The sequence below is a fragment of the Macrobrachium rosenbergii genome, chromosome 44, assembly GCF_040412425.1.
Source record: "Macrobrachium rosenbergii isolate ZJJX-2024 chromosome 44, ASM4041242v1, whole genome shotgun sequence".
In the NCBI taxonomy this organism is placed as follows: Eukaryota; Metazoa; Arthropoda; class Malacostraca; order Decapoda; family Palaemonidae; genus Macrobrachium; species Macrobrachium rosenbergii.
Window position 1 is genome coordinate 20250504 of NC_089784.1, and position 25000 is coordinate 20275503.

General features: G+C 33.9%; 2 protein-coding genes across 6 annotated transcripts in view; one reads left to right on the top strand and one right to left on the bottom strand.

Annotated features, from left to right (window-relative positions):
• Plod (procollagen lysyl hydroxylase) overlaps positions 1-25000 on the bottom strand; it is a 106095-nt gene that overhangs the window by 43567 nt on the left and 37528 nt on the right. The window contains exon 1 of one of the 5 annotated variants that reach the window (XM_067087882.1): positions 2866-3222. The exons of 3 other annotated variants lie outside the window; for them this stretch is intronic. In XM_067087882.1, coding sequence (XP_066943983.1) covers positions 2866-2971 — 106 coding nt within the window. In that variant the 5' untranslated portion in view covers positions 2972-3222. Of the gene's footprint in view, positions 1-2865; positions 3223-25000 lie in introns of those variants that run through there. One more of the 5 variants, XM_067087881.1, reaches the window with a different exon arrangement.
• The window catches only part of Gbeta76C (guanine nucleotide-binding protein subunit beta-2), a 79868-nt gene continuing 72817 nt past the window's right edge, over positions 17950-25000 (top strand). The window contains exon 1 of the mRNA XM_067087883.1: positions 17950-18282. The gene's annotated coding sequence lies outside the window, so the exon portion shown is untranslated. The remainder of the gene's footprint in view (positions 18283-25000) is intronic.

The window sequence follows — 25000 nt, forward strand, 5'->3', positions numbered from 1 at the left end:
AGGAATAATCTAACGTAAATATACTAACGAAATGTTCTTCAAGATATCTTGTCAATTTAATTAAATAGGTAAACAAATAAATTAAAGGTAAAATAAATTGATAAATAAATAAACAAATGACAAGCAAAAAACTAAAACAAATAAATCAATGTAAGGGAAGTATATCAGCAACCAGCTACATGTATAATTATCAGATTCAAGAAAGACAATATTTCCTCAACAATGTCTTAGGATTTTATACTTCATTTTCTCGTGCTCGCCAGTACAAAAACCATCTGAACTTTCATAAGGCATATGAGGTTCCTATCTATCTATCTATCTAATCTCTATCTAATCTATCTATCATCAGATTTTCTAAGAATGCAATGTATTACTAACGTAACCTGTAAGGGACCATTCTGAAACGGTAATGTCACAATACAAGCTGAAATGATATTCGGTATTTACAAATCAAGGCCAAAACAATTAATGAATATTATTCATTAGCGAAAGTTATCTAGGTTAACCAATTCAACACATTTCCTATCAAGCTTCATACTGAAATAATAATATTTAGTGAATAATTTCTCGGTGGAAATGCTAAGCCAAAATGATTCACGAGAATGCATTTGGGGCCATCTACCGGAAATCCTGGGACCTGGTTTCTGATGCAACGTTGCCTAACTCGAATTGTTCAATCTGATCTACATTACCTGGTCGTTTATTGTTTATCTGTGAGTGTGCGCTTTTATATATTCCGTGAGGTCACTCTTTATTTTATTTCGGGAAAATCCACCGTTATTCCATCAGGATTGACTCGGAGTCTTACTTTACTTTCTAAACTTGCTTTCACCTTCAGCCACGCTCAGGGTTTAACAACCTCGCAGCTACTCGTACCCAGCACCCCACCTTCGGCCTCATTTTGAAGCAAGAAGAGGTTTTACGTACTCTTAGTAAGGTTTTATGATGATTTTTTTTTACTGTGCAGATGTAAATACTTTGTTCGTGATCTTACTGGTTAATAGGCAATCATTCATTTCCTATTTTGATAAATACCGTACATAGCATTCATTTATTTTAAGAAATTCAGTCATTGATTAAAAAAATATGTAAATCCCTTAAGATTCCGAAATAAAGATTCTCCTTTTGATCATTGTGGAAACCCTCTGAAAAAAAGAAGAACATTGATTCGAACACACTGACACATAAGTAAGCTCAAAATCTCACTTTCCGAAAACAACAATAACCCGAATTCCAATCAACTTTCGCTCTATATCAGCAAATGGAAGCGTCCCAGTGAAAGAGACCGCAGCCGAATGCAGCCATCAGCTAATGGACCAGAGTTCTGGAGCACAAAGGAATGAAGAAGACTCAGTGTTTACAGGTTAACTCACTTCCTGCTGCCGTAGATGCCATCGTATCAAGTAAATGGAGCGATTGCCCCAAAGCCATTGAGATGAGAGAATAGGAATAAGCGCAGGTAATGACTGAAGGGAGTGAGTGAACAGTCGGGGAATTAATTGATAGGACGGATGGCGAGAAAACAGAGGTAAGATAAAGAAAAAAAAATTCAAAGGACAGAAACTTGAAAGGGTTGACGCAAGAAGAATTCAAGTGATGAGTTCACTCTTGTGAATCTTCTAAAACATGCATATATACATACATACATAAATGCATTCATACATATATATATAAATAATGTATAATACATATATATATATATATATATATATATATATATATATATATATATATATATATATATATATATATATATATATATATATATATATATATATATATATATATATATATATATATATATATATATATATATATATATATATTCAAAAATTGTCTTCAGAGTTAAGTGAAGAATTCCAGAACATATATCCTTGTGGATGAGGAATTATTCAACATGATGATGTGGTTACTAGGGTATTATAATTTAAAGAAAGTCTAGCGGCGTATCCCAGCTAATGGGTGCGGCGACAGGCCCCAGCGCCCCCCTCCCAGTCCACAAACCACTACCACCCTTCTTAAAGAAAAAAATGCTCTTGTGAATTTCCGTTGTCTTCGATATTTTTTTTTTTTGTCTAGACCTCATTTTTCAAAAAGTAAGCACCACGATTATACCAATGGGACCTTATATCACCTAGTACTGTAGTAGTAGCAGAATTAGTAGTAATATCATACTTATTATTGGTATAAATAGTTATTGCTTTATTTATTACATATCTATAATTCATAGAACTTTTTTTATTGAAAAGAACAAAAGTCACTGTCAACAAAAGCCGGAAACAATAAACAAACATTACAAATGATTAGCTGAAACGGTCTCCAGTGACTCAGAAGAAAGTCACAAGAAATTCCGATGCTCACATTATGATTTATGAGGAGAGAGTAGGGCAAGGGATTGGCTTGTTTCCAGGCAGTGAAAAACAATATTGCAGGTATATCTGGATTGCTGCGTAACTGGGTTAGGTGAATGTTATTCTAGCTTTCCTCCGCTTTCTTTAAAGCAAGATGCATAATAATATTAATACACACTCACACACACACACACACACACACACACACACACACACATATATATATATATATATATATATATATATATATATATATATATATATATATATACATATATATATATATATATATATATTTATATAAACAATCGTAATATTATTTTCTCCTGTGTTCTATTATCGAATCACTAAAATTATTTAGGCTACTGATGGTACTTTAGTTTGTTGTAAAGCACTACTTCTAGTAATCGTTACAGAAAATAACTGCTTCAAACAGTTAGTACGAAACATGCCAAGGTTACCATTATCCTTTTACACCCTCCCCACCCCCAAAAAAACACAACATTCAACTTACTTTGATCAGCACTGGCATCACTTAAAACCTGAAGAGAACACACTATCACAAGCACTACAAACGATAAGACATAAGGAACGAGCGTTCTTAAGTTATTGGCAGCCATGACTGTTTTATTGATCTTCTAATTATCTTTTTCTGCTAAATTCGAATTCACAAATCTGCCTCTTCACAGATGCATAGCAACGTCCAGTCTTTTATTCACTCGGGATTATCACTCCTACTACTAAGACCATCGTTCGGGACAACGCGTCTTCGGGAGGATGAGAAGTACGACCTCGGGGTGAGCAGCGCGTGAGCACGACCTAGGGAAGAGTCCTCCGCGACCGGCCAGCCATCCGAACGCCCGCCAAGTGGAGCAACAACGCAAGCCACCAACCCGCGCCAGCCAAAGTCAAGGGTAGGATGTTGGATGGCGAATTTACCTTTCTCTTCCTCTTCCTCTTTTTTTTTTTTTTTCTTCTCACTGTTGGGCATTTCTATCTGTTTATGATCATCTCTTCTTTTTTGTTTTCTTTAAGCAAACGATTTCTCTCGGGATGACTTTGAGAAAAAGGCTAGGCTTGGTTAAGTCTCCCCTCATGGACGGAGTCACTTCCTGTTTTCTTTTCGTTCGGATGATGAGTTTTGCAAATTCATTCCTTTCTTGGGTAAGATTTCTCTGAAGGCGTTAAGGAATGCAGGTCTTCGTCGTGAACTAAATTGATAAAAGTATTAAAGAGATATTTTCTTCTTTTTATTTTTTTTTTTTTTGTGGTCAAGAGAGCCGGAAGATTAACCGGTATGGCATTTAAGCAACCGGGCCTCCCGCAACAGGAAATCACGTAGGAACTAGAATGATACCGTATAACGGTTCACCCGCTTCTAATTTCGCACGGCCTTTGGCCGAAAAGAGTGAGAAGGGAAATCGAAAACGGGCAGAAAACGAAGAGGAGAAATAAGACGATACACAAACCTATCTTTCTATCTTAATCATTTTCATTCAATTCTTAATAAATACTAAAGGAACGACGGACGAAAACACTAAGAGAAAATCATCATTTAAATGTTTTCAATTTTTTTTTATAATTGAATCTATTTACAAAGCTTCGTATTCCAGTACTGTTGGGAGATCGTAGCCATAAAACCCATTTTTCCATCAAATTAATTTTAAATACATTTTAAATAAATCCTAAAGGAACGACGGACGAAAACACTAAGAGAAAGTCATCATTAAATTAATATATATGTATATATATATATATATATATATATATATATATATATATATATATATATATATATATATATATATATATATATATATATATGTATGTATATATATATAACTATATATAACTTGCAAAGTTTCGTATTCCAGTACTGTTACGAGATCGCAGCCATAAATACCCATCTTTTATCTCAATCATTTTCAGTACATTTTCAATAAATCCTAAAGGAACGACGGACGAAGAAAAAAATATGTGAAAATCATCACCGAATCGCTTTTATTTCTTATACAAAGGAATCTACTTTCAAAGTTTCGTAATCTAGTGACGTTACGAGATCGCAGCCAGTTCCGTTACGAGAGAGCTCTGAGTCTGATGGAGAGCAAGAATTTCCTAGTAAAGCGGAGCCATATGCCACAAAGAGCAGATGACCACAATAAGAAGAGTTATAAGAGTTTAATGCTCTTTTGCCTCTCATATTTTGAGCAACGTTCACTTTCCCGGAAGATAACTGTCTGTGCAGAAGCAGTTCATTTAATTTTTTTTTTTCGTTTTGCTTACTTTTATGTGCAGTTAACTTTACTTCTCTTTGCTTTGTTTTTTTTATAAAGCGTTTCTGTTACGCCTAAGCTTGCTTTAGATGTTAATGACCTGTTGCAGATTTATGTCTAAGAATGCCTGTTTATAAAATAATAATAATAATAATAATAATAATAATAATAATAATAATAATAATAATAATAATATAATAATAATAATTGATTCCGAGATATATTTTCTAGCATTTACCGTATCCCTACAAATGCCACTATATAATAATAATAATAATAATAATAATAATAATAATAATAATAATAATAATAATAATAATAATAATATTATTATTATTATTATTATTATTATTATTATTATTATTATTATTATTTTCAAGATGTATTTTCTGGTCTTCACCTTCGTTCGACCAATCTCGTCACTCCATTAACATTTAAGATTGACTTAGTTGCCTAATTAAACTATTGCACCTATTAATAGTGAAAATGCCTACTACCATCCTCCACTGATTACAGTGTAAGCGCTGGCATATTTTATTTCTACGCCTCAGAGGAAATACCTCAAAGTTCCACTTCGCTTTCTTAAGGTACCAAACCGTGATCTGCAATGCCGGTCGCATTTTCCCGAGGTGTAGCCGAACACCTAGACCTTTCCTTGAAAAAAAGCGGGACGCCATGCCTTAAAAACCAACCATAGAATTTTCTTGAAAATAATCTCATTATGTTTCCCACACTCAAATTCCCAGCATTACTTATTCTATAACCTAACCCAACCTAACCTAACCTAACCTAGGGCATGACAAAAAAACTGGGCTGGTGGAATATTAGCATACATCTCAGGAATTTGCGTCTCGGTCAAGCACCTTTCCTAATACCCCGACCTCTTTCTGGCCGTCGAATTTTTTACCTGACTCCACATTCTTGTGAATTTTCATTGTTGCTACTCGCGTGGCGTACATTCTTATCTCGCCTCCTTCACGCCGGAAGAATGTGATTACCTTCTTTGGTATGACTTCCGGTTAAACTCGTGGAGAATGTATTTTTACCTTTTCCTAATTATTTATGTAGATATATAATTCAAGAATGCTGTTTCAGTATATTCATATAATCCAGGTTCTCAGTTATATGCAGAATATAATGATCATAATGTTTGTATATTTGGATACTATTAATAAAAACAGTATATATACTAAATATAATATATAATGTGTATTGTAGCTGAAAGTAGCTAAGTTAATGTAACAAGTAAATACCAACAGAAAATTTTTAAAAAATTATAAAACGCTCCATTACATTTAGTTTTTCAAAATCGAACTAAAAACAAAAAGAACTTCCAAAGACTAAATTCCAACAGTGAAATGAAAATAAAAATATAAACATTTACACCTACCTAAGCCTGAACTTCGTTTGCAAAAGAATAAGGAATAAATAATGTTGCATAAGAAATAAAAGTAAAGTATACTATGGAATCTTCCAACCTAACGGAAGCAGCATTGAAGCAATGCAGGAACTGTTTGAATTCTAAAGCAAGTACGAATTAGAACAAAACTGTTTTCTTACAGCTATTCCATTATTAAGTAGCCGAGAGATTATGAAGAAATCTGGAGTGGTTCATATTTCTTGCAACACTGTCCTAGTTCTGACGTTTTCTAAGAACTGCACTCAACGGGAACTTTCTCTCTCTCTCTCTCTCTCTCTCTCTCTCTCTCTCTCTATATATATATATATATATATATATATATATATATATATATATATATATATATAAATATGTATAAATATATATATATATATATATATATATATATATACTGTATGTATGTATGTGTGCATATATACATATATATATATATATATATATATATATATATATATATATATATATATATATATATATATATATATATATATATATATATATATATATATATATATATATATATATATATATATATATATATATATATACGAACAGTACCTTTTCCCATGTGCTACGTATCATTACTGTTACTGACAACTAGAAGAAAGCCTTGAACTACATTCTTCATGCTGGATTTGAGCTCACGACTTCCAAGTTTCAAGCAAAAAGCCTTACCTACTCCCCTAGAGGAGAAATTCCTGCTTGAGAAACTTCTTTTTTTTATCACGTTCGGATGTCAGTGCCAATTTATGCGCCTTCCTGCTTCATACCTCAGGCATACTTCCAGAAGAAGCGCTCTCGTGTGAAAGAGTGATTATAATGTCTTCTACAATGACTTGCGAAAGTATTGTTTAGACTCGGCAAGTAACAAATGCGCCGAAGTTTCTTCGGCGTAATCGAGTTTTCTGTACAGCGTATAATGCTGTGTGAAACTCTCAGCCACGGCCCATGAAACTCTCAGCCGCGGTCCATGAAACTTTCAGTCACGGCCGGTGGTGGTGGCCTGCGTCGTTGGGACCTATCAATCATGGCTAACTCTAACCTTGAATAAAATAAAAACTACCGAGGCTAGAGGACTGCAATTTGGTATGTTTGATGATTGGAGGGTGAATGATCAACATACCAATTTGCAGCCCTCTAGCCTCAGTAGTATTTCAGATCTGAGGGCTGAAAGAAAAAGTGCGGACGGACAGACAAATAGCCATCTCAATAGTTTTCTTTTACAGAAAAAAAGCAGACTATACATTTTCACACCACTAAGAAGAACAATAGGCTTGACAAGTTCAGTTTTTTATTCAGATTAGAAAAGACCAGAGGTGGTCGTGTTAATTAGAACCTCAAAAGTTCAAATTAAGATGCAATAAATTACTACCCTAAAACAATCCACCTTGTATTTATAAAAATTTATATATATATTTCTATATATATTTATTTATCAATTTGTTGATTTACCTTTGTTTTATAGTAACTGACCTCCTCTTGTTACTTCTTCCAAATAAACACCATTTTCTTTGGAAGCCTGAATTTCAAGTTAATGGCCCCTGCAGCCCTGTTTCATATGAATAGGGTTCATCTCCTGAATAATAATAATAATAATAATAATAATAATAATAATAATAATAATAAATAAAATAATAATGAATAAATCGAATAATCGGAAAAGTAAACCCACAACTAACTCTTATCATAATCATTGTTAACAGTACAATGACAGACCAAAAAAAGCTTGTATTATGAAACAGAACAAACCATTGTTTATTTCTTTGGCGTTACACAAATACATATTTTTTCAACCTTGAAACCTCCACATTACAATTTTTTCCTTTAACCTTGGCGACGTTGAAGAGACGAAACAGCGAAAGTGATGAAGGAAGGAGATAGCCGCCGCATCCTATCTCGGAGGTTTTTCTTTTTTTTTTTTTATTTCCGGTGAAAGTGAAATTAGGCGTCTGTCATTAGGGAGGGTCAGAGGTGGAAATATTACGCCCTTGATGGGAAACGCGTCAGGTGATCACATTTGTTTCGCCGTTTTTTTTTTTTTTTTTTTTTTTTTTTTTTTAAGTTACAGGATCTCTTTATTGGTTTCTGATAATTTCATTCGGTTCATGAGTGGGATCAATAGCATTATTGTTATCGTTATTGACAACTGAACGAGCCGTGTTCATAAGTCATTATCATATACAAAATTACACAGAATCACTGGAAACTCTCTCTCTCTCTCTCTCTCTCTCTCTCTCTATATATATATATATATATATATATATATATATATATATATATATATATATATATATATATATATATATATATATATATATATATATATATATATATATATATATATATATATATATATTTATATATACACACATTCTAAATGACTTGCAGTAAAGGCGAAAGATCTTGCACTCCTCTGTTTCATTTTCCTAAGGGCTATATGCCCTCCATCTCTCTAGTATATATATATATATATATATATATATATATATATATATATATATATATGTGTGTGTGTGTGTGTGTGTGTGTGTGTGTGTGTGTATATATAAAGTAACGATACGAAAATAAAAACTCCACTCTTCGTAGGAACGAAGAATAGAGCCTCGAGATATTTGGTAATCACTTAGAGGAAAAACGTCTCGAGTTGCTCATCATTGATGCATTATTGATTAATGATGGTTATCAAAAAGAGCCCAGAAATAATTAAATGACAGGGGAATTTCTAATGAATACAATTAAAATGAAATTTGCCATTGCTCTTTTTAGTTTGAGATATTTTTTGTTGCTTTCACATAATGAATAACAAACATTATGTATTCAAACATGATATGCATATATATATATATATATATATATATATATATATATATATATATATATATATATATATATATATATATATATATATATATATATATATATATATATATATATATATATATATATATATATATATATATATATATATATATATATATATATTTATATACACACGTGCACACGTATATATATACAGTATATATAGATATATAAATGTCTGCACACACACACACACACACACACACACACACACATATATATATATATATATATATATATATATATATATATATATATATATATATATATATATATATATATATATATACCTGCACTCATGTTTGAGTATATAATGTTTGTTAACCACTGTGTGAGAGCAACACATTAATATCTAAAATTAAAAGAGAGCAATAGCAAATTTCATTTTAATTGTATTCATTAGAAATTCCTCTTCCATTTAATTATTTCTGAGCTCTTTTTAATAACCATCATTCCTCGATAATGCATCACTGATGAGCAACTTGAAAACTTTTTCTCAAAGTGATTACCAAATATCTCGAAACTCTATTTTTCGTTTCTACAAAGAGTTACTTTATATATATACAGTATATATATATATATATATATATATATATATATATATATATATATATATATATATATATATATATATATATATACCAGAGAGGGAGAGTATATATATCTATATAATGTTTTGTATATACATAAAATTATATATAGTATACTGTATATACATATATATATATACATATATACACACACACACACACACATATATATATATATATATATATATATATATATATATATATATATATATATATATATATATATATATATATATATATATATATATATATATATATATATATATATATATATATATATATATATATATATATATATATATATATATATATGAAGAAACTTACAGCCACGTATGATCATCAAGTTTATGTACATATATATATATATATATATATATATATATATATATATATATATATATATATATATATATATATATATATATATATATATAATTATGTACTTGTATACCTGCACTTGAGTATATAATACATGGTAATAATTCTGTGAAAGTAACAATAAATATCTCTAAACTAAAAGAGAGCAGTAGCAAATTTCATTTTAATGGTATTCATTAGAAATTCCTCTGTCAGCTAATTGTTTCTAACCCCATTTTCACAACCATCATTAATCACTCTAAATGAATTGCTAATGCATCAATAATGAGCAGCGTGAGACCTTTTTCATCTAAATGACTACCAAACACCCTGAAGCTCTATTTTTTTATTAATTATAGCAGCCAGATTCGCTGAACAGCAGCACCAATATCCAGTAAATGTGCCTCGCTGTCGAACTTCTCAGTTCCAGAGGTCCTTTATTCCTCACACCATTGGACTGTGGAACAGCCTTCCTGAGAATGTCGTGCAAATGGAATCTCAGAAGTTCAAGCGAAGGTGCAATGCATTACTACCCTAATACTTTTCTCTTTGCATTTCAGTACATTTTTAACTATTTGTTAATTTATTAATTTTTTCTTTTTTTGATAAGGGAGTGGGATCTCTTTTTTCTGTATTTCCCTGTACCTCCTCTTATTTCTTCCTAATGAACACCATAATATTCTTCGGAAGCTTGAATTTCAAGTCAATGGCCCCTGTGGGCTTGTTCCATATGAATAGGTTTCATCTTTTGAATAATAATAATAATAATAATAATAATAATAATAATAATAATAATAATAATAATAATAATAATAATAATAATAATTATATGTTCTTATTATATTATTGGTCATACTCATGATAACTTCGAAACACCCTAGTTTCTATATATTTCATGTAACCTTGAGACTCCGTTTTTTTTTCTGTGACGCTCAAAACCACATTGTCTTATTTCCTCATAGAAAAGTGGATATGCAGAACTTTAAACACTGTCATATTTTTGGCTTTTGGCCAGGAAAATTACACTTAAGTATGCTAAGCATAGCGTTATAGCAGGCATAAGAAAAAGGTCATGCCTAATAATGATGGAATGGAATTACCAAAGAATTAGAGCAAAAAATGAGTGTATTTCAGGTCAAAGAGATGTAGGTTAGAGAGGAAGCGAGAGAGATAAATTTTACTTCCTGATCGAAATTTTTGAAATATTTTATGACTTCAAGTTAAAAAAAAAAAAAATCCCTTTAGTGATTTGCAACAAACTTTCTCTCCAGTTTCTCCGCGATCTGATTTCACCTTTTCATGGTCGGATGAAATATCTAATTTTTTTTTTTTTTTTCTTAAGGAGTGTCTCTGTTACAGTTCAGTTGATGACAGTGTACTGATTTTTAAAAGAATATGAAAGAAAATATGAAAAACACGAATAGGTCAAGAAATTGACATTGCAACAAGCTATAAACAACAAAGGCACCATTTCCTTTGATATGCACTATGGATGTGCAACACATCGCACCTTGCTTACTAATTGTGCAAATGTAATAGGTATAACTGAATAAACTATTGTTACTCGGAAAAGATATTTATTAGTTGTGCCTATTATAGCAATAAAAGGAGAAAGCAAGTAAAAAATGCGCCGAAGTTTCTTCGGCACAATCAAGCTTTCTGCACAACGCATAATGCTGTATGAAACTCTCAGTCACGGCCCATGAAACTCTCAGCCGAGGCCCATAAAACTCTCAGCTACAGCCCGGTGGTGGCCTATGTTGTTGGCACCTATAGCGGTGCCAGATACAAGATCATGGCTAACTTTAACCTTAAATAAAATAACAACTACTGAGGCTAGAGGCCTGCAATTTGATATGTCTGATGATCGGAGGGTGGATGATTAACATACCAATTTGCAGCCCTCTAGCCTCAGTAGTTTTAAGATCTGAGGGCGGACAGAAAAAGTGCGGACGGTCAGACAAATAGCCATCTCAATAATTCTCTTTTACAGAAAACTAAAAACGAAAACTTGCGCAAATCTACCGATATAATCGTCGAATAGAAACTTATCGATGTTTAACGTCATCAGTAACACGTCTACAACCCCAAACATTTGAAAAAATATAAAAATAAATAAATATATTCAATAGTGTTGACGTTTTCACTCTGTATATAGTAACGAGCGATTGCAAGCGATCCCATTATCGTAGTTTCTAATTGGAACTCATTCTATTAGGAGTAATTTGCGAGCTTTAAATGGTGATAACACTGAGGACAGAATAAAAGTTTAAAATGAAAGTGTAATATAAATACCATCGTTTCTCGGCATAGCAGCTGCAGAGAGAATTTAATCATTTAGGAAACCAGAATTATAAAAACAAATTCATATTTTTATTCCCTAAAACTTTAGTGTATGAAGAAGACTTGGCAGCTAATGTGAACTCCTTCAGAAATTATCTAATAAAACTGAGCAAATGTCCAATTAACTGTAGAGATTCTGTAGCAGTACTGAATGGGATTTTAACGAGAGAACCGTTTTGTCCAACATAAGTAAGTCGTTTTCTCAGTTAACTTAAAAAAAGAAAGAAAGAAAGAAAGAAAGAAAGAAAAAAACAACAGATGGGAATTCTGTCTGCGCTGGAAGTGTCCGTGAGACCTGGGTTGGGGGACCGGGTTGGTGGTGTCTGTAGGAGGGGGGGGGGTCATAACCAGTGGAGACGAGCTTATTTGCAGGTTTGCAAAGAGGAAAGGTCAAATTTTTTCTTCTTCTCTGAGAGAGAGAGAGAGAGAGAGAGAGAGAGAGAGAGAGAGAGAGAGAGAGAGGGAGGGAGATTTTCGTGAATTTACTTATATTAATGGAGTAAATTGCTAAATGATAACAGAAAAGGGAAATTATCAAGAGGGATACCTTTTATTTTAAACATCAGAAGGAATAATAATAATAATAATAATAATAATAATAATAATAATAATAATAATATAGGACAGACCTGACTTTCATACGTGTTAATTAAACCATGGGGATTTCAGTTAATACTATATTACCGTTCATCGTTAAGGTATGCCTAGATTATCTTAATATAAGTGTGAGAGAGAGAGAGAGAGAGAGAGAGAGAGAGAGAGAGAGAGAGAGAGAAGAACGCATGCAAACAATGAGGAAGTAAAAATAAAAAGAAGCAGACCGGTCGTAATAATTGGAGCAATATCACAAAAAGTGACCTGACAAGTAACTTGAGAGAGAGAGAGAGAGAGAGAGAGAGAGAGAGAGAGAGAGCTACTTTACCTGAGCCCCTTCTATCTTGCTTGCTCAGCTATGAACTGCGCACGCGCGAGAGGAGATCTAGCGGTGTTGACAGCTTTGTGGAGATTGAGCAAAAGGTTACTTGTAACTGAAGTGTTTTAAAGTGTTTTTTTGACATATATTTGACTGGTCAATGAACGCTCACGTCTGAAGATGAGCCCTCTCTGTCTCTGTCTGTCTCTCTGTCTGTCCCTCTCTCTCTCTCTCTCTCTCTCTCTCTCTCTCTCTCTCTCTCTCTAATGGCCGTGACTAACTACCACATACATAATTCACTGTTTAGGTCAACAAAGGTATGCCGAATTTTAAGGAAAACTCTAAATCATTCTTCGATGTGTTATTCGAGAATCGAACTGTGGTCGTCCACTTGTAAGTTAAACGAACTACCACTAAGCTACAATGCGTGAGAGAGAGAGAGAGAGAGAGAGAGAGAGAGAGAGAGAGAGAGAGAGAGAGAAGCTGGTTTAATAGCTTCTATATATTCACATCTACATTTTATGTTCCGCGCTTGGACGCATTGCTGAAGATGTGGCGTTAACTCCGTTATTAGTAAAGTAATAACAACCTCCTTTATGTTTTACAACCCTCATAATAATTATTTGACTGCAACATATCGCGTAGGAAGTTTCTCAGTATTTTATTAATCAGCGTTATAACACAGCTATTTAAATTATTCTCGCCGTATGAGGAAAAGGCATTAATCAGAGTTAAGCATGCTCAAAGCACATGAGCCGAATTGCAAAAAGAAAGAAAAAAAAAGCATAGCAAGAATACTTTAAGGTTGATTAATAAAAGAGGAAAGTTCCATGATCTTTTGCGTTGGGAGTCTCGAGATACTGTTTACTTTAAAAGATATGGCTGACTTCAAAACGGAGTATTGAGTTTCAAGAAAAGCAGGACGAGATTCATTCACAGGAAAGCCGTACACGTTGGGTTGTACCGCTTCACTCTCTGAATAAGGGAGTACAGTGAACTCCAGTTGCAAACGAAAATTGTAAGTCTGGAAAGTGACTGGTTAAGAGTAAAAATGGGGGCGAGACAAGGATAAGTTATGCCTACAAGGCTGTATAAAATCTTTATGGATAGAGGGAAGAGGAAAGTCAGAGAAATTAACAAATAGCAGTGTAGGACATCTGGTGTTTACTGATGATTTGGCAGTGATTGGCAATAGTGAGCGGAAATTGCAGAAACTTCTGCACTACCAAACGTTGAAGCATTTTATTTTAAGAGGAAGTTTCCCCTTCAATGAAGATCACTTTTATATCTGCATTATAAGAAATCTTTTAAAAGAAATAACTTAAAAAATAATATTATGAACCTAATATTACTATGGAATAATGAGTACCATTTCAGCTTTGAACAAACATGTTTTGAAATGAATGATTTTTGTGAATATTCTTCATATTTTAAAGCACGATCGAATACGTTTGGAAATAAGATACAAAATTATTTATTGCTTTTGAAAATAAGGTTAGTCACTAAAATGAATTCCTGATGTTAATTCTAAGTGGTGATAACTTTACTTTTCTCGAATAATGTCAGTTACAAGATATTTTCAGTTATTTTAAATCACGATGAAAACATAATTTTCTTACATAAAAACCCACACGGATGATCCAATTGAAATAAAAGTTAAAAGTTTCATATTAACCGTAAAAAAAATAAAATCAGGCCATATGGAATAAATCATCAAAACCGTAAGAGGATCTCGCCGACCTACCCATAACAAATTTGGATTGAGATAAATACAACATCCCTTTGAAGTCTCAGCAGCCATTACGAAAAATCCAGGAAAATGAAGACGAAGTCCGTGGAATTCTAAACTATTTCAGAGCCTGGAAAGCCATAGGAAGTCTCTTCAAATGGTAAAATATTCAGTTATCCCTCCTCTTGCCCTCACTCGGTATCGACAGTTCCTCTCTCTCTGATCTACTTGACCGCCGAAGTATGGTTACCGGAAGCGAAGATTTAAATCACTCTGAGAGCCAAGGCCTCGCTGGAACCGGCTGAGCACTTACGGGGCTTTTCCATATTCAGGGCTGCCAACTGAAGATGGCTGTAAAAACCTTGATGTCCGTGATGGACATAATATGAAAGCTTTTAAAATGAATGATGAATTTACTTTACATTTCAAGGTGTCAGAGTTATATTCACATACTGCGGCTCATCCACACACACACACACACACACACACACACACACACAAACGTCTTCATATGCTGTCACTAATCTTTGTCCATCTTTCGTCCTGACAGAATGACGGATGAGGACTTGAAATATATATTTGACTTTTCTTAATATTTCCGTAACAAATACAATTTTCAAAGAGTTGAATATCTTTTTAAAGAATCTATTTCATTTCCTTACTGATTTCTTTGTTATTAATTTAACAACAATTGCCTGACATTAAAATTCAGTAAATGATCAAATCTCAAGGATGATGCATATATAAAGTTAACATAAATGAAAATGCACACACCCGATAGCTAATTCATTGCTTAGGTCAACAGAAGCATGATGGGTTATTTTTTTCATGAACCAGGCTCAGGTAGTGCACTCACCGTTCACAATCCACACACATATATGACATGTGGTTCATGAAATAAAAACAGTGGCAGCATATGAAAACGATCAACAAGACCTGTTTTCTCTCTCTCTCTCTTTCCCGTTTCTCTTTCTCTCTCTCCCTCCCTTTCACTTTTGCTCTCTGTCTCCTTGAGAAAAGTATAGAAGTGTCGCGCGCAGCATTTTGACAGAACATATACCCACAGACTTGCCGAAAGATGGTGCTTTTTTGGCAAATCCCCTCCAGAGCGAAGCCAAATCCATGACTGCGTTCCCCCCCTGCCTTTTGAACAAAAAAGGCAACATTCTTGGTCACGACAATATTAGAAAAAGCACGTAACACCTGGATTTGCTTTCTTGTCTTGTAATTTAACAAGGGCTAACTTTTCCGTCGGCTTGTTCGACAATTTGTTCGTCAGACGTTTTGCATGTCTGTACTGAATGGCCAAGATTTTCAGGTGAGAAGGTTCGAATTCGGTATCAGAAGGATTAATTTTTAAACTGGATGATACTACAGTTAATAAATATAGGAAAACTCCCTTGTTACTTTTGTCAGAGAAATATTATGTTGACCATACGTAAATTGAACTGGCTTACTTTTGGGTCTCTTTTTGGGTGACGGAGGTACTCATCTGGGAAATTTTGGTTTTAGACAATGTTACTGATAAAGAAATTACTTGACAAAAAAGCACACAGCTGTAATTTCGTCAATCAATCTAATTTAGGTCCACCGGGGGTTCGATTTATTTAAATTCGCCTAACATAAGAAAACTCAGCAAAATCTTACCTGAGATAATACAACTACTTCCACTAACAAGCGCATATCGCTCTAGATCTGGGGAATCAGACGATCACTTCTACTGGTGAAGAGCATTGGAAGCTGACCGGCCGCATGTATAAGCTTAGGATTATACACTCCGCTTAAAGCTTCTAGTGTATAATCCTAAGCTTATACGTTGGGCGAGCGGGTTCCGTCCTCAGCTACCACTCTGCTGGCCGCGAGTTCGAATCTCCGACCGGCCGATGAAGAATAAGAGGAATTTATTTCTGGTGATAGAAATTCATTTCTCGCTGTAATGCGGTTCGGATTCCACAATAAGCTGTAGGTCCCGTTGCTAGGTAACCAACTGGTTCTTAGCCACGTAAAATAAGTCTAATCCTTCGGGCCAGCCCTAGGAGAGCTGTTAATCAGCTTAGTGGTCTGGTTAAACTAAGATATACTTAACTTTAAAGCTTCTAGACCAGTCTGTTGGTTCCTCGTTGGGAAGGTGGGTTCCGTTCTCAGCTAGCCGCGAGTTCGAATCTCCGACCGGCCAATGAAGAATAAGAGGAATTTATCTCCGGTGATAGAAATTCATTTCTCGCTGTAATGTGGTTCGGATTCCACAATAAGCTGTAGGTCCCGTTGCTAGGTAACCAATTGGTTCTTAGCCACGTAAAATAAATCTAATCCTTCGGGCCAGCCCTAGGAGAGCTGTTAATCAGCTCCGTGGTCTGGTTAAACTAAGGTATACTTACTTTTACATTTAGAAGGCTCCCTACAATTCTTAAATATGGGAAGTACTAAGATATATATTGTGGCGTACCACCTTATTCTTTATTGCGAGTAACACCAAGTATGCTTTTGAACAATTTACCCCTTATTTTGCTTTTTCTATTAATCTGCTTGTTACAGACTAGTCCTAAAATAAACCGGTCGAGAAAACTAGAATGCAGTAGTTCTCAAACATAGCAACAGATAAAATGTTGGTGTATGTTTCTTTTAATACCACTAAATGTCTTCCTTGTCTTCCTAACTTCAAGAGGATAAGAAAAGCTAAAAGAATCTATAATACCATTACTACTCAACTATTCATCTCAACATCAATCAGTTATTAAACAAATTTCGCAGCTATTTAAAAAATGCTTCAAATGAAAATAAAGAAAATGTAATTTAATAACTTCAGTAAAGTTCTGTGCTTCTTAGGAACGTATCAGTGTCCGAATAACCTTGTAAGCTTTGACCTTAGTTCACTATTCTATTAAAAAAAAAACTGGACTTCGGGTCATTTTGCTTGCATGGGAAATTGATGCAAAGTCAATCTACAAACAACAAGAGAAGAACCAGGAAGCATATCGGGTCACCTCACCGGCGAATGCTCCAAGCCACGATGCTTACTTTAAGGCTTCAAGAGCACACACACACACACACACAAACTCGGTCTAACGAATACCGCTAAATTTAGGCTTCTTTTCTTGGGAGTCCGTTGGTTTCAAGTCAGATTCATTAAAGAGCCATGCGCATCCCCAGTGCAGCAGATGGCTATGCAGAATAAACGTCCAGGAATTGCCAGTTAGTTCCTCCAGAAAGCGAGCCTAAGCAGGGGAAAGACTAGCAAGACCCAGGGAAGCCCCGCCAGAGGTTCTGGGGGCGCCGCACTAATCCTCTCTGGCCCTTAACAAGATAGAAGCGCAGAACTCGGGAGGGAAGTGACTCCAACGTAATGCAGGGCTCAGTGTTGCCCTCAGTCCCTTAGCGGTGTGTGATACCTCCATTCTCAGGCGTCCTATAATCTCTTATAGGTGCTAAAACTGGAATAAGCTCAGTGTAAGTACGATGATTTTGTCGTCTGTAGCTTAGAAAAGTACAGCGCTATTCACTAAGCTTGAGCGAAGTAGAAGTATATTCATTTTCTCAAGATGATCTCCTGAGAGACTTTGATGCACCTGACCATGCAGAGATCTAAAAGTTATTAGAAATTGTGAGCAGGTTAGTAATTAGATGCTTATGTATAATAATGTTTTGAAGGAATTCCCTTGGCTTATTAAGCTCTTGAAATCAGCGACGGTATTACCGACAATAAGATACTCCATAAACCTCTCAACAGTCAGTATGCAAAAGTGCCCGCTAATCTGGTAGAATTTCGAAAAACGTATCAAACTAGAAATTAACTTGCCAATTACCATTAAGGGTAGACTTCAGTTGCTGATTATACTTAGAGGAGGACGAAGAATGAAAACCAAAAAGGTTTGTTCATTGCAGGTATGCGTGGGTAGACCCATTGAAGTCGATACATCTTTGAGGCGTATTCTGAGAACCATTAGTTTGGTTTTATATTACTCGGCGTATTAGAAGCTTTTAAATTGCCAATTACCTATCATAATCCGATGTTGACTTATTGGATCTTACTCTCTTAAAATTTATCATTGTGTCGATACAAGGAATTACTGCTACCAATGTAACCTTTCTAAGCACTAATTGCCTTAAACAGCCACATCGCAAATAACACGATTTTTTGTGACTATGAGTATTGTCTTTGACTTTCTTCCTTGTTTTTTTTCTACAGTCACGTTGCCTTTATTCAGCATATTAGCCGAGAAGAATAGACACAACTGCAAGTTTTTCAAAAAATAAAAACAGAATTCTTTTTAATTTTGTCATGATGATAAAATATACAAATAAAAAGGATCTCCAATAGATTGTAGATTACTTTGTATCTCTTCTACCCTACAAGCTAAATAGGTACAAATTTCCAGCAGAACTGTAGAGCAACAGAATATCACCTAAAGACATTTAGCGCTTTAGGCAGTGAAAAGAGGTAGTTGGAGTTGTTGCAGCTAGGGCCCGAAGAGACACTGCATATGACCTTTAGTAATGCCTACAGTGCCCCACGTGAGGTGCACTGACGGCACTAACGCTTTAGGGGTCTTGTGTATCAGACTGTACTTTATATAAAAATTTGCTACCATTACCTGATCGCGTAAGTCCCAAGGGCTTCAGAACAGAAATACATTAGAAAGAATGAAAAGGAGTGGATAAAGTGATTTTAAAATGGAGGCTACGTCAAGACAGCTGCACTGAGTACTAAAGTATTCCATAAGTGGATTTCTGGGAGTTAAATATGGGGGAAAAATGATGATGGATACTTAATATCTTAAGAATATGAGGAATTCTGACGTTGTGCATAGGAAGGTTCTTCTTCTTCTTCTTTCGCCCTTACTAATCCCACTGTACAGCAGGGTCGGCCGCTCGAGTCAACTTTCTCCATCTATTTCTGTTCCTTGCATCTTCTGTCCCCAGTCCCACCTCACCCATATCCCTCCTCACCACATCCATCCACCTGATCCGCTGACGCCCCATACTTCTCCCCATCACTGGCATGTTCTTAGCTCTCTTGATTGGTTCCACCTCCTCTCTGATTCTTATTGCATGGCCATAGTATCTCAGACAAGCCTCCCTAGACTTCTCCTTTGCATTACATATACCGCACATTCTTCTTTTATCTTGGCTCTCCCTCCTTTCCAGTAGTGATATTCCAGCAATCCATCTCATCATACTCATCATAGTTCTTTCCAACAGTCCCTCTTCTTTCCTCTTAAGTGCCCAAGTTTCTGCCCCATATAATAGTACGGGCCTGATAACTGTCTTATAAACTTTCATTTTGAGCCTGAATGGCGTTTTCTTGTCTAAACAACTCCACTTACTTCCCTCCATTTTCGCCATGTTTTTTTCACTCTCTGTCTCACTACTTTCTCGGTACCTGCCCCCTCTGCTATATAGGAGGATGTAGTATGAAAAAAAAGTAACATCATGGATAAGGGCTGATGGTTAAATGAATCCTGGAATAAATGAAGCAAACGATGCTTCTGAAGACAACGTTTCCTGAATTAATGGAAAGAATATTTTGAGCTGCTGTTTAATGTTAATCATAAGGGGAAATTGGCTAACCTCAATGTGAGCTGTAGAAAAGAGTTAAACTTGGAAGTGACAGCAGTGGAGTAGAAGTTATAAAAATCAACCAAAAATGAAAAGACGCCCAGAGTTGTACTTATGGCAATTATTGATAAGTTGTGTTTTCCCAGAAAGTGCAGTCATGTGGTGAATTATGGTTTGTTCCCTGGAGGAAACATAAATAATTTGTATACCAGAGGCTTTTTTGATTTTAGCACAACTGGAAAAGTTTGTAAAAGAGGCTATAAGTACTAAAGAGATATTACGATCATTAGTTTACCTGGATGATGTATGGACCCTTAAACGATAGGTGCTAATCCCAAAAGGAACGAAATGGCTCCAAAAGAACGTTCATAAGAATACCTGATAATGAGAATAAGGAGAGAAAAAGAAATTGTTGTTTTATGTTTTAAGAACATAAAGCTGATGGTAACATGAGTATCTGAAGTGATGTATGGCTCTTCAATGACTGAAGCCAAAGTGAAACTAAAAGATAGCTTCAGGTGGATAGGAAAGATTCAGAGTGCGTTCATGAATGTTCTCAAAACAAATGAGCATAATGATGATAAGGTAGAAGTAGCCTAAAGCCTGAAGAAGGAGGAAGAAGAGGAGCAGACGATAGAACAGTAACAAAAAAAAAAACTTAATGCTGAGTGCAGTTACCAGGTTCAACGGCGACTGATGTCGAATAGTACAGTTTGAATAATACGGAATAAGTAATGAAAAACAGATAAATAAAAGGTGAGAAAAAATAAACAGGTCGGAAAGAATGCCAGTAAAAGTTTTTTATGTTTATCTGAAATGAAGGTTCGCATTTTGTAAACTTTAAAAAGAAAATTATTTTATCGCCCTCACAAAAAGTTTGCCAAAAATATTAACGATTTCAAAACTGCAGAAGTTCTTTTAGTTTTACTTAATGAAGGTAATTATACCAACGGCTCAAAGCCAGTAAAAGACTGAGGTACAGAAATTCCGAAAGGAAATAATGCCAAAGGCAACTGCGGAATTTAAGCTTTGAATAAACCATAAAAGGAGAAATGAACCTTAAGATTGTGGAGGGGAAAAGAATGATGATAATGAAAGCAAGCCTACTAAACACTGGAGAAATGGAATACTTCAGGAGCAAGAGGCATTAAAGTGATGCCATGTTGTGGCAGAGAGAGAGGGCAATTCTTTGGTTGATATAGGTCCAAAATAAGCATGAGATAATTTATTGTCTGCTTATGTAAGGACAAGGAGGCAGGAGGCAGGAGTAAATTTGACAGATGGATGACATTCCTCAAAAAAAAAAATATATATATATATATATATATATATATATATATATATATATATATATATATATATATATATATATATATATATATATATATGTATATACGTGTAAAAAATATATATAAATACAAAAACACACACACACACACACACACATATATATATATATATATATATATATATATATATATATATATATATATATATATATATATATATATATATATATTATTACAAGATCTCATTAAAACTGGATGGTATCTATCGGAGATACTTATCCAGGAAAAGTTACAAGCTTTCCAGGGCTAACAGTCCTCACTGTCAAGCATCCAGATACTTGGCAATGAGGACTGTTAGTCCTAGAAAGCTTGTAACTTCTCCTGAACAAATATCTCCGCTAGATACTATCCAGTTTTAATGAGGCCCTGTTAGTAATTGTATTAATGCACAGAACAGATGTGTAAGCGATAAACTTAATATATATATATATATATATATATATATATATATATATAAATATATATTAATATATATATATATATATATATATATATATATATTATATATATATATATATATATATATATATATATATATATATATATATATATATATATATATATATATATATATAATTATGTGCTGTATATGAATATCTATATATTTATGTATGGGTGTATTTTTACGTTCATACAAAAGAGAGAGATGCTAAATCCCTTTGTGCTAGAATTTAAAAATAAATCCCAAACGGGTTTAAAAATTTTCACGGAAATTGGTTATTCATTTTAACAAATATGGTCTAAAAACGTTTAAACGGTGGTAAAAGGATGCCTTTTTAAAACCAACAGAGCGCAATAAAAAAAAACAGGAACCAATGAGTAATGAATACATTAAAACAGTGGCTATTTGCGCATATGCTGTGTCCTATATCTCTAACGATTTCTTTTTTTTGTTTAGGCGAAAGAATCCGCAAATTCTCATTACTGTTGGCGTTATACAGACAGACGGTTTTTCGAAATTCTTGAAGAGTCAGGCAAAAGATATTTATGGATCGTCAAGGTTCATTTCTTTTCGCAATTTCTGTACCTCAATCTTTTACTGGTTTTGAGCATTTGGTATAGTTATCTTCATTGAGTAAACGTAAAAGAGCTTCTGAAGTTTTGAAATCGTTAATATTTTTGGCAAACTTTTTGTGAGGGCGATAAAATAATTTTCTTTTTAAAGTTTACGAAATGTGAACCTTCATTTCAAATAAACATAAAATATTGTTCAGCTTTATCCCCACTCCTGAAAATCAGCTCACATCCTCAAATATATATATATATATATATATATATATATATATATATATATATATATATATATATATATATATATATATATATATATACATATATATACATATATATATATATATATATATATATATATATATATATATATATATATATATATATATATATATATATATATATATATATATATATATATATTTTGTTTGAAATTGTACACTTTTCATAGACTTTTTTTCTTCACTCCATCTTTTCACCTTAAAAAAAAAGATAAAACCGGAATAAAAATTAAGTTTCTTTTATGTTGCAATGAGAAAACTAGATACGAGTTCACGTGAGAGAAATCAGTATAACGGTCTATAAAAAAAAAAAAAAATATATATTACTAGGGAGAAAAAAAAACGGACACGTGTTCACTTTAGAGAAATCGGCGTAAGGATCAATTTAGAGACAAAAAAAAAAAAAAAAAAAAGAAAGGAAATTCGGTGCTGACCTGTATAACATCTTAACCTTGTATTTTACTGATACCTGTCTAATGTCTTTTTTTTTATGACATGTCATTTACATTTCTTCCTTATTCGTCTTCATGTTTTCTGACCATTATCGTGAATCTTCTCCATATTAATACTATAGAATCTGTGGCAACTAAATATTCAGTATTTCCCTCGAAATATGTCACATTTTTCTCATGGTGGTCTTCTACTGAGACTGTGTTCCATACATTACCTGTCTAAACCACAGCAATTATCATCTGTCATGTTTAAACGAAAGAAAATGGCTGCTTGTTTTCAGACCTCATTCGTCACACCCAATACTAATTTAACATCCCACGTTTAAAATTCATCTACTGTATAGCCAAGGCTTAACTCAGTTTCTTTTTCGTGTGTGTGTGTGTGTGCGCGTGTGCGTGCGCGAGTCCAAGGTTTTGAAAAACATAGTTATTCGTCAAGATTAGGTCTGCTTTTCCCCAGGTATGTGAGATAATCACGAAAGGGAGGTCTGTAGTAGGTCATGGCTAACTAAGGGCAAGGTCGGTGATATCTACGCAGGTAGGCTCTTTATATAGTTTTTTTTTTTTTTTATTAATGCTACTTTCAGCAGATAGAAAATTTCTTCATATGCTCTTTCATTTGGAAGACTAGGACATTTTTTCATCAGTTTTCGATAAGGTTAAAATCTCTCTCTCTCTCTCTCTCTCTCTCTCTCTCTCTCTCTCTCTCTCTCAGTTGGACACGGTTATGTATTAATACTGATGAAGAATAAAAGCGATGAGAGAATAACTATATCAAAATATGAGTAAGAAACATCAAAAGCAACAGGGTCTACAATAGAACCTGAACGTCTATTTACGGGGTAATACTACAGAAAAAATGATTGCCACTTTAAGTCACATTAAGACCGAATTTTGTCCAGAAAAATAGACCTCCCAAAATAATTTTTCATTTTTCATTTCCAAGCGAAACTGCGATACCTGAAAATCCAGTTTGAAATGATGAAATTTCCCTGAAGTAAACTCTACTGTACAAAATGACCACATAAAAGGAAAGGTGGAGCGAGGTGTTGCGACTTACGAAAGTTTCCCTTACAACATACCTAATGTCACCGTTTTCTTCTGTCAGTCACCCAAGCGCTCAGAGTCTCCAAGCTATAGCGGATACTGTCTTATATTGATTATATAGTCTTTCTGCCATTGCATTCCCTATAAAAAACCGCTTGAAAACGATGCGGTTGATCTTAATAGCACCAAACCAAGATAACTGAAGACACTTGCGAAATAAATAATAAGCTAAAAGGTTACCCGCCGTGGCTTGACACCACACCCGCTACACTGGCGTCTTGGGAAAAGTTGAAAGTAAGGTCACTACAGAAATGACACCAGGTGGGAAGGAAGGACTTTTGCTGGAAGAAGCTCACGCTTTATTTCTTGTGAAGATGTTTTTGGCATAAAAAGGATAAATATTCTAATTGCTTAATAAGATGTCTCTGTTATCGTAAATCAAAAATAAGATAGACATATAAAAATTATT